Source organism: Momordica charantia, assembly GCF_013281855.1.
Source record: "Momordica charantia cultivar OHB3-1 chromosome 6 unlocalized genomic scaffold, Mcharantia_2.0 BLBB01000006.1, whole genome shotgun sequence".
Lineage (NCBI taxonomy): Eukaryota > Viridiplantae > Streptophyta > Magnoliopsida > Cucurbitales > Cucurbitaceae > Momordica > Momordica charantia.
The window spans coordinates 16,040,524-16,051,975 of record NW_028275164.1 but is presented as its reverse complement, the minus strand read 5'-3'; the positions used below and the strand labels follow the sequence as shown (position 1 = coordinate 16,051,975).

At 37.6% G+C, this 11,452-nt stretch overlaps 1 protein-coding gene across 2 annotated transcripts; it reads left to right on the top strand.

Annotated features, from left to right (window-relative positions):
• Positions 1–2,888: 2,888 nt before the first annotated feature.
• On the top strand, positions 2,889–11,234 carry LOC111024994 (protein PHR1-LIKE 1). 2 transcript variants are annotated; one of them, XM_088125588.1, is made up of 8 exons: positions 2,889–3,193; positions 5,603–6,208; positions 7,126–7,318; positions 7,463–7,539; positions 7,622–7,661; positions 8,226–8,283; positions 9,631–9,700; positions 10,627–11,234. In XM_088125588.1, the coding sequence occupies exons 1-8, from the start codon at positions 3,191–3,193 to the stop codon at positions 10,957–10,959; spliced, it is 1,380 nt and encodes a 459-aa protein (XP_087981714.1). In that variant the 5' UTR covers positions 2,889–3,190; the 3' UTR covers positions 10,960–11,234. The 2 variants fall into 2 exon arrangements, with proteins under 2 accessions (XP_087981714.1, XP_022158524.1); XM_022302832.2 differs by lacking the exon at positions 2,889–3,193 and adding an exon at positions 4,711–5,328.
• The last annotated feature ends 218 nt before the right edge of the window (positions 11,235–11,452 follow it).

Here is an 11,452-nt window from a genome sequence, read left to right as displayed (position 1 = left end):
TTCAAAAATTTTAGAAGAAACCTAGTAGCTCTGATACCATGTAAAATTTAGGGAGAATAACAAAATAGAATTCGATTCAATTAATTCCTTGATATAGACCTAATAACCTATTTATTATACGTTAATTCCTAAACATAATAGGAATAGGAATCTAATAAGACTACTAATAAATACTCTAACATAGAGTAAACGTCAAACTTATAAAAGTTCGAAAATTTTAGACCGAATCCAAAGGAAAGGAGATTCCCAACATATGCTCAACAATTCTACCTTGAGTTTTAACCAAAGAGAAGAACTAATTTCCAAGTGCTAGCAACAATGCATGATGATGACTACAAAATAGCACTTCACGATGAGTATAGTGTGGTATGTTCGATTTTGTCACTAATTAGGTTACTTTTTTATATAGGTGACATTATTAATTCGAGGGCGAATCCTTTTCAAGAATGAGGAGATGATATGATCATAATTGGCCTCAAGTCCTTTGATCCAAGTATTGCCAAGAGGAAAGCTCGACCACATGCAGAATGCCCACAGCGTGCATGACTATGCCACCAACGGCGGGCTAACCTCACAAGGCGTTGCCCCGCTTACCACACCTTCGCTCGATTTCTAATCTCCATGCGCGCCAACATCTCGTACATGCATGCATGCATCTAGCTCGTGCGCTCTAATCGTTCACTCGCATGCAGCCTCAACCGCCTGGGCCATCTGTTCGCACATGTGTGCGCACCTTGCCGCGCATCCGCACACACCCGCGTGCCCGCTCGCTTCAATCGCTTGCTCGCATGCTGCCTCAGCCGCACGCACCCTTCAGCCGCCCGCGTGCATGCCTAGCCATCGCCAACAAGCGTGCGCTGCCTGCCGCCGCATGCCCTACCTCGCATGCTGCCTCAACCAAGCATATTAGGTTTTTGTATTTTACCCCCGGAGTATGCTTGTTTGATTGGTCATCAAACTCATGGAGTGTTTCTGATTTTGAGCATGGTGAGTATTCTGTCTGCTCAAGGTAACGACTACAAAGGTAATTCATCTAACCCTTAGCCTTTCGGGTTGAATTCATCTATACAATTGAGTTCAAGTGGCTTGTGGCTCGAATAGTCCAATATGCTTGGTTGTCGCGTATAAAAAATGATAGAATTTTGATATCCTCAATGGTGGTGCCATCTTCGCTTAAGTTTGCACTCTCTCCGGTAATCGAATTTATCGTCGCAAGCGTATCAGACTCAATGATCAAATAAGGGAAATTCAAGTGAATACCTAAATGAAGCCCCTTCAAGATCGCTTGAAGTTCAGCTCAAAAATGGGAGAAAGTAATTGGACAACAATTTGGGCAGCCACAACAACCAGCCCAGTGTTATTCCGTCCTACAATCCCAAATCTTGTTGTGTTCAGCGTAGGCCAGCAAGCTGCATCGACATTTATTTTAATCCACCCTCTCGCTAGAGCTTTCCAACTAATGCTAGTCGTCGATATCCCCCTTGCTCAAGATTCAACCAGAATTTCATGTTTTCGTAAGTCTTCCCCTTTCACGATCTCGTTCATATACTGCATAATCCAATCGTCCTTCAACGTAGCTTCAGGAATCAGTTGATTATGGTAATAATTATTTCGATCGTTCCATAAAGTCCAGCACGTGACACAAACAACTTCCATTTCTTTTGTAGACAAGATATCAGCAAAGAAACAATCGATCCTTTATGTTGCCATTGAAATTCCCATGGTTCAAAATTGTAGGCATGCCAACGATCACACTTCCCTTGCTTTTCGACAACGAAAAAAGGGCGTGATTTGTATACTCAACCGACTTCCCACAGACGGGGCAAACAGGTATGATATCCATACCTCGCTTCATAAGATTACCACGGGTTGAGATCCAATCATGAAAGGATCGCCAAATGAAACCTTTAATTTTAGATGGGATTTTAAACCTCCATAGTTTGTTCCACCAAACTGAGTAATGATTATGGCTTGTTGACTCCAAATTGATCTTCTTGGACATGAAAAGTTTATAACCACTTTTAACATTGTAGGATCCCCTTCTATCGTAGTGCCTAATCCAAGAATCTGTTGGGTGTTTTACTTACTGGAATCTGGATAATCTCATTGTAATCCTCCATATTAACAGAACTTTGGAGCTTCAAAAGGTCACATCCCTTATTTGGAAGAATGAACTCCTCAATTTTGCATAAGTTATTGCCATAGCTAACAGAAGTTGGCTTAAAAGTTTCAGTTCTCAGGATCCATTTGTCTTTAAAGAAAATGATCAATTTACCGCCTCCCACCTTTATTCTCAGTCCGTATTGGAGAAGGTCTCTGCCTTAGAGAATGCTCTTCCAAATATATGAGTCATTGGTATTTTCTGTTGCACTAAGAAAAGTCTTATTAGGAAAATATTTCCCTTTAAGAACTCGAGAAATCAAAATATTTGGATATTGCATAATGCTCCACCCTTGCTTGGCTAGAAGGGCCTTGTTAAGACTAGGAGTGTACATCATACCCCGAAAAATCGCCCTGACCGATCGAAACCAACCAAACCGCAATTAAAATCGACCAAACCGACTTGGTTTGGTCGATTTTAATTGTGGTTCGGTCGGTGTCGGTTTTACCTTTTGTAAAACTGACTAGTCGGTTGGTCGGTGGTATCAAATGACGTTTATTTCGATGTTTAAATGAGGGAAGATGGTGTCAACTTTGAAGGTGGTTTTGAGAAAAACCAGGGGCATCCGTGGTTTTCTCGAAACCACCCAACTTTTTATTTGTTTAATTATTTCTCTCTCATCTCCCATTTCTCGAACCCTCCCCCCCGTTTTCATTTAATTTTTATTGTTTTCATTTATTAACTCTTCCCCTCTCTCGATTCCCATTTTTTTCCATTTCTCAAAGTTCCTCCATCTCGCGCTCCTCTCTTCACTTATGATCTTTCTCCATCATTTCTTCTTCTTTTTCTATTTTCATTACCATTTCATATCTCTTTTTCTTGTCTTTTCTTCTTTATTTTCACATTATCGGCCTTTAACGCTTGTTTTTTTTTCCTCATCAACACAGTCTTATGAAGTTCTTCTCACTTCTCAACGACAACATACGCACAGTCCTCTATTGTCCTCGTCGTTGCAGTAACCTCCTCCACCCAATAGTTGGTTAGTTGAAAACCGACCGACCAAACCGACTCGATGGGAAAGCAGTGGCAATGGTCGGTTAGTTTCTATTTTTGTAAACTGATCATGTGTCGGTCGGCGTCGATTTCGGCTTGAAAATTAACCTTACCAACCGATGTACACCCTTAGTTAAAACCCTCAAGATCCTGAAAATTTACCAACCGACGTACGTGGGAATGGCTTGTGCCACACTTTAAATAAGAATCTCTTTTCCCGCGATCTAGAAAAAACTTGACTTCCACCCTTGAATAGTGGTCCATATTTTCTTTTTAATATGTTGTAAGTCCTCCCCTTAGATCTCGAAAAAGCTGAAGGAAAGCCTAGATATCTTCCCAGATTGCCAACCTCCGTCACCCCAACATACTTCTTAAAACTATCTGCAATCCATATTAACATTTGGAGAAAAGCAAATTGCTGTTTTTGAGAAATTTATGCTTTGGCCAAACGCTCTCTCGTATTCTCGAAGAATGCAATGAATTTGTGAACACTTTAGCGCATTGGCCTTGAAAAAGATAAGGTTGTTATCCACGAAGAAAAGATGAGAGATGTTGGGGCAATTGCTATTAAGTGATATGTGAGCTGCAACCAACGAGGAAGACAGGCCCTCCACGCATAATAAGAATAAGTACGGCGAAAGGGGATCCCTTCGATAATGTTTCCTCTTGCCACCCCATTTATAAGAATTGAGAAGCTCAATACAATCCATAATCAAATCAACCCAAGTATGATAAAAACCCATTTGAAGCATAATCTTCTCAAGAAAGCACCATTCTACTTGATCATAGGCTTTGCTCATGTCTAATTTAAGTGTAGCTAGCCCTTGGGAGCCCGTCTGAAATGATTTTCTCCAGAATGGGCTTCACCCAGTATCGTTGATAGAACAGGGCCGAGTGTCAGGACCCCGAGGCTTTTGACGGATGCATTTGCCTTAAGGCTCTTTCAATCTCCAACCTGCAAAAAGGAGCACTAAGGCAAAGATCCATACCTTGAATGACTCTCGGCACAACATGTTGGAGGACACACTCCATGTCATTCAACGTAGGGTTATTGGATGAGAAAATGTTCTGAAAATATTATGTGAAGCTGGCAACCACTTTATCCTCATTCGTCACCCAATATCCTGTAGAATTAAGAATACCATGGATACGATTTTGGTTTCGGCATCTCGTTGCTCTCTCATGAAACCATCGAGACTGTCTCCCCCATTTTAGGTAGGTTGCACCATTTTGTAGCGAAATTGTTAGCTTACCAAATTAAGCGTCATAATCATAAGACACAAAATTAAAAGTTTAAATATTTATTACAAATTTTTTGAAATAGATGAACTAAATAAACAAAGCCTTAAAAGTAGTTTAGAACTTATTCGAAACATTTTAAAGTAAACCAAACACAACCCAAGTTCATATACCAGACCTATAATTTAACCCAAAAGAAAATTAAGAAAAGGACTAAAAACAAAAAGAAAGTAAGATTTAGCCATAATCCCCATGGAAAGAAAACCACAACCACATGAATATGCATGCACATAAGACATGAAAGTTGAAACCCAGAGAAGTTTGTGAAGTAATTGCCAAAAAGATAGCAAATTACACCGTTTGTTTCTTCTGTAATCACAGCCCACCTTGACCCAATTGAGGAAAAAGAAAACGAAAGCTCCAATGGAGAGAGTTAGGACATTTCAATTAAAAAAATTCGTTCGTAGAGAGAGAGAAAAGAGTGAGACCCACTTTCCCTTTCTTTATTTGTGGCCGTTCATTGTCCAATTAAGCCAACTAGAACTTGAACTGTGACATTACATAGGCCAATTTTCTTTTTCGGAAATTCTTCTGCCCAATCATTCGTGCATTGGGAAGTTGAATCCGGAATCAGCGGTGGTGATCAACACCCGGAAAAGATCAGATGGTGGAAAAGGGTTTGGAAATTGTTCATCAATCATGCTGATGTTTAGAGAGAGAGAGAGAGAGAGAGCCCAATACGTTTCTCTGTCAGAGAGTCCGGCGTGTGTGTAATTCGTTGACGTCAAAGCGACAAAAAAGCCATCGAGTGCATCGGAACCCATCTTCGCAACTTGCCTTTCGCTTTGCCCCCATCGCCCGCCCCTTCCATCTCGTCTCTGTTCTTTGGATTTCCCGATTCCAATATTCATCTTTGATCTGTTTTGTTCTCTGGGGTAAGTGTTTCTCTTTTCCCCTTTTGGGATTTTGGACTGTTCTTCAAAAACCCAATTCGTTTTTTCCTATTTCGAATTCTGGGTTTGAACTTTTATTGGTTCTTTTGCCTTTTAGTTAGCTTTTCTCCCCTTTCTAATACTACCCTTATTGGACTCTCATAGATTCTGGTTTTATTGATTTATATGATTTCTGGGAATTTGTGATTTGGTCATGGAATTTTGTGTAATTGTGTACTGTTTTTCTTGCATGTACTTCTCTTTTTTTGTACTACAGAGTGACTGGGATAGAGTCGCTTCCGAAGTTATGTCATCGTCTTCTCGAGTTCTTCCTAAGCCGTTGGAAGAGAAGTACCCGAAATTGCCTGTTTCTTTTCAGGGTTCCTCACAAAGCGAAGCCATGAGACATCCCATCCCCAGGCAGGTCCCTCCATTAGTTTCTAGCAGTGGCACTGTAGGGCATTTGTTTTCATCATCTTCTGGATTTCGAAGCGATTTCCCATTGATGCAACCTTTGTCTCAAGATACAAACGCCCAGTTTTTTCCATTCATTTCTCAATCTGCTAATGATGAATCGTTGTTGCCTCCTCATGGTTCTTCACAATCAGAAGTACAATCTACTGCGGTGACCAATAACAACTTAAATGAGAACAGTGCGTCTTGGAGTACAGATACACTTCAGGATTTGCTTGATTTTCCCGACAATGTTCCCGACCAGAACAGTCAGGCACAAAGCATGGCCGGTGTCCTAATGTCGGATGATCAAGCTAAGAGGAATGATTGGCCTGATTGGGCTGATCAGTTCATTTCTGTTGATGATGCACTGGAGCCAAATTGGAGTGAGATTTTTTCTGATGCTAATGCAGGAGATCCTAAACCAGAGGTTGGTTCATTCTTTCATGATCCTTTTATGAGTTATATTGCTGTTTTGTGGTAAGTCCTTGGGGTTTCTTAGACTACCTTAATCTTTAGTTAAGGTTAGTTGAAGGTGTTAAATCATTTGAAAGAATGATAAGTTAGTTTGTATCAGAAAAATGGCATTGTATCATTTAAAATAGGGAACTACTTTCTCCGACATCCTGAAGTACTGCACGGGAATGATTGAAATGTATAAAAATGATTATACATGTTGAAAAAATGATATTCTATTAAATGTATCCCTACCATTTTCGTATCCTAAATTTTTAATCATAAAGTTAGTTTCTCAACTTGATGGCTGTGTTTATTATTTAGTCCCAAAACTTAAAAATTTATATCCTTAAACTTTAAGCTGTGATTCTATGTTGTTAACGTTGTTGCCTAAGTGTTAACTAAGTGGTGACATAGTATACTAATAGGACAAAGGTTGACTGATTTGGTACGAAATGACAAATAGATAGAAGAAGGTAGCTAGAGACAAGATAAAGTGATACGTAAGGTACCCTCTAAAAGGGTTGTATCATTCTATTTTGCCATGTGATGTGATCATTTTCTTTTGCTCTTTATTTGCTAGTATCAAACTAGTTAACATTTTTCTAATATGTATGTTATATCATAATTTAGTTGATGGCGTTAACGGTAGGGACTACATAGAACCACAGTTTAAAGTTCAGCGACATAATTGAAATTCTTTTTAGTTAGGAATTAAATGACACAGCCATCAAAATTCTAGGATTAAATTTGTAATTTACCCAGCAATTTATTTACCTGTCCTTCCCTCAAATCCCTATTTTCTTGAATAGAAAAGTAGAATCATATATTCATATTGAGTCTTTCTCCCAAAGTTTATTTATTCGCTACATTTGCGAAATTTTTTTACAGGTGCTAAGAACGTCATCAGCTTATTTCCAAGTTCCACAGAACCAAACGAATCAAGTTGATTCTGTACCTACAGCAGAGTTTCATTCTGTTTCTAATTCGCTCTCAACATCGTCAAACCGACCTCGGATGCGTTGGACGCCAGAGCTTCATGAGGCATTTGTAGAATCTGTCAATAAACTTGGTGGCAGTGAAAGTATGTTACGTTCCTTAAATGTTCTTACTGTAGTTTAAAAACACCAGAAAGTCGCAAATGCTCTGATATGTTCTTACTGTAGTTAAAAACACATGAAAGTTGCAAATATTTCTCTTGTAATTGAGACTAAATTTTAATGGACAGATGCCACTCCTAAGGGTGTCCTAAAGCTCATGAATGTTGAAGGCCTTACTATTTATCATGTTAAAAGCCACCTACAGGTACTCTGCATATTTTTCATTCTTATACGGTTTCGCTTGACATTATTTCTAATATGTTGCTTTATTACCATCCAAATGTCAGAAATATAGGACCGCCAGATATAAACCAGAGTCATCAGAAGGTAGTGGTGACTGTTTCCCTTTTCCTTATTTGTTTGTTTTGCTACTTTCTTTATTGTTTTCGTTTTCTTGGTTGTACATAGAACCATTTTGACCATCATTCAAAATCAAGCTTTTTTGTTTTTTATTGAGAAATCAAACTTTCCATTGAGAAAAATGAAAAAATACAAATGTACAAGGACATATAAAAAAATAATAATAATAATAATAAAAAAAATAAAAAAAAAAAACTGCGAGGCCCTTCTGAAAAGGGGCTCCGATCTTTAAGGATAACACCTAACTGATATTACAAAATAACTTTGAGGTTCAGTCCCACATGAAAGAATTGGACCTAGCAATCTTCAAGATAAACTCCCTGGATCATTCAAAATCAAGCTTTAGCCTCACTGTCCATTTGCTCTCTTGGCAGTTTTTTCTGAAATTGATTTCATAACTTGTAAATATTCATGTGATGATGGATTATTACTTATGGAAGAATATAAACCACTTCTTTGATCCTCTCTTTTGAGGGTTTTTTATGATAAAGCAGTCTTATAGATGGTCGAATTTATTTTTATTGTGTGCAGGATCTTCAGGGAAAAAGTTAAATCCTATTGAGGAAATGAAAACGCTTGATTTAAAAACGTAAGCGATTGTTTCCCTTCTAATATTTTGTCCGTGTGGTTCTGTTTTTTTTTTTTCTATTTATTGTTGGTTTGTTTGGCTGTTGGGGGGGAGGGATTAAATTATTAATGATTTCACTCGCACTTCCTTGGATTCATTCTATCGTGTTGTGATGCATTTTATTGATACATGAAGTTTAATATAGGAACCTCTCTAATATAATCAGAACATTCCTCTCATCAATAGCCTATTGTTTTTTCTTTTAATTTTATGAGAGTTTTTTTTTTTTCATGCTCCCAACTCTGGACAAGTTTGAGGCCTCCGGCACCTTTTTTTTTTTTTAGACCTTTTGTTGCGCCCAGAGGACAATACTTGGAACATTTGAAGAAATTCATAAAAATATTTAGCAAAGAACTTTTAATAATGACTTTTAGCATATTATCCCTAACAATAAGTGTATAAGGTACATAAAAGTTTAGGCATTTACTAGCCCCAAGGGACAGCCCAATTGGCAAGGGCTTGGGGTCTCTTGATCATACCGACTCAGAAATCTCAAGTTTGAACCTTTCAATGAGCTTAATATTTAATATCAAAAACTCTTGATGTCTCCCAGATCTGAGCTTTGGAGCGGGTGCGGGTGCCCCCTTGGATGTAGGGGAGCAAAGCTCCAACTCCCAATTATTTCTAAAGAAAGTTCAAACATTTGTTATCGAGTATCAGCATGAAGCAAATAGAACTGTATTATTTATAAGAAAAAGTAGTCAAGGAGGCTGGTAAAACATGGTTGGCGGTTTTATACCCTGAATGTAGGAGAGAAAAACTAAAAATTATGGTTTTCCCATGCATCCAAGGTCTTATAGGGGAGTGGCCACGTAAATAATTTTCCCAGAAAGTGTGTCAATTATTTGAAGCAACTCATATTCTTTATGTTTCTCAATTTTCCGATCATTACCATGAAACTAGTTTCTGATAGTCATCTTCCTTATCTTGAGCTTTGATTCCATTTTAATATTTGATAATTTTTGGTTCTTTGAAAAATTGAAAAATAAAAATTAAGGCCCATTTGATGTTTTCAGTTTTGTATTTTTAAAAATTATGCTATCTTCCTAACAATTTCAAAAGAAAAGACTAGTTTCTAATTTTATTTTATTTTTTAGTTCTCAAATTTTTGCTTGGATTTTGGAAAAGTTTGTAAAAAGTAGGTGATAAAATAAAGAAATTCAGAGGTAGAAGTAGTGTTTGTAAATACAATTTTCGAAAACCAAAAGCAAAATGGAAACGGGACCTGAAATAGTGAACAAGTTTTTTTTTTTTTGTGGAATGGTCTCAGTGCTGAACCTTTTTGTTGTATATGTGGATCTAATTCAGGAGTATGGGGATAACTGAAGCATTGCGTTTGCAAATGGAAGTTCAGAAGCGGCTCCATGAACAACTTGAGGTCTGCATCTTCTTCCTTTATGTTTCCATCAATTAAAGGGGCAGTTAAACTAATTCATGGATTATGGAAGTATGCTTCTGGCTTGCACTAGCTTGATATGGCTGATAAATTTGGTGACGTTAACTCACGTCTTCGGCCTCGTTGAAAACTTTGTCGTGTATTTCTTATTTATGCTTCTAGCCCTCTGGTTTAATATAACAATTTTGTTTTTGGTTTTATGTGCTTATAGTATCTACTTATACCTATGTTTTCTTTGTTTAGTATACACTTTTTGAAAACTCTTCTAAAATCTTAGCCAAATTTTAAAAAACGAAAAAAGGTTTTCGAATATATATATATATATATCAGTTTTTATAATTTGGCTATCATTTCAGAAAATGACCTCAAAAGTAGGTTAGAAAACAAAGAAAAATGTTAGCAAATAGTTTATAGAATCAGAGAACTAAAAACAAAATCGTTAGTTTTTTGAACCATTGTTTTGGATTTAAAACCTTTGTTTTTGGGCAATTCAGACAAGTCTACTTGTTGATTGTAACCAATTTTCTTGCAAATATATTTGTTTGATAATCAACAACAGGATGGTGTTGTAAAGGGAGTTTTGATCCTCCAGTGTTGGAATTCAGTGATTGTATAGTTCTCTAGGGGAGGGTTCCCTCTACCCTCTGCCTCTAAGTTGTCTTTGCCTTGTATTGGGCTCTCTTTGATTTTGAATACAATCGGTTTGTTTCTTAAAAAAAAAAAAAAGACTGATTACGACAACCTTATTTGAACTAGATCTGTTCTATAGGTTGTAAAAAATTCTTGGACTTAGGACATCATTTGTTCCTCATTTAGTTACCAAGTCTCTTTCATCTTAATTATATCTCATATGTTGATTCGAGTCCAATCGAGTTTTCTAAAGATTCTAATTCCTTAAATTTATTCAGATTCAAAGAAACTTGCAGTTACGGATCGAAGAACAAGGTAAGTATCTTCAGGAGATGTTTGAGCAACAAAGAAAGATGGAAAACAAGCTGAAGACTTCCTCGTCGATCCTAGAGAATATGCCGCGTGCTGACGACCAACCTGAAAATTCAGAACAAGGTCGTGTCACAGCTGGTACGAGCATGGAGAATGCCGAGGGCACTCAAGAAGATGGTTCGCCTGCTACAAGTAGAAAGCAAAAGGCACATGAAAGCGAAGCTACGAAATCAAGTGAAAGCAACTCTTCCTCCCCCAACGCAAAACGAGCCAAATCATCAGATGCATCAGCTTTATAGTGGTCTGTCTCTGCCTCAGGGCTGAGATATTCAGCGATCGCGTTGTGTCGCTTGTGAAGCTCGGGACGATCTGGAACCAGGGAGAGTATGAGGGTATTCCAACCCTTGCAATGCAATTAAAAACAGTTGGTTTCTTTGTGAAGGAAGCCATTTGCCAATTGACTTGGGAGCTCTCTCAACTAATTGTGTATAAGAAGATTGGCTTTTAATGGACTTTGATCTCTTCCGTCTCCGTTTTATGCATAATCTAAATGGCATTGCTTCTTTCCCTTCTAGTTTCACGAGTCTCGATCTTAGTTCGGGTTTGATTGGCTATCGTATCGTATTGTTTGTACAATGTTACTATTTTTCTCATTTTTTGTAGAAGATTAATATTTGTACATTATAGTATGAAGAATATATCTTACTGAAGTGGGAAAATGGAAATGATACTTGTATAGTATATCAGTTTTCCCCATAAATAATGCATATATATACAACTAGATTGATAAAC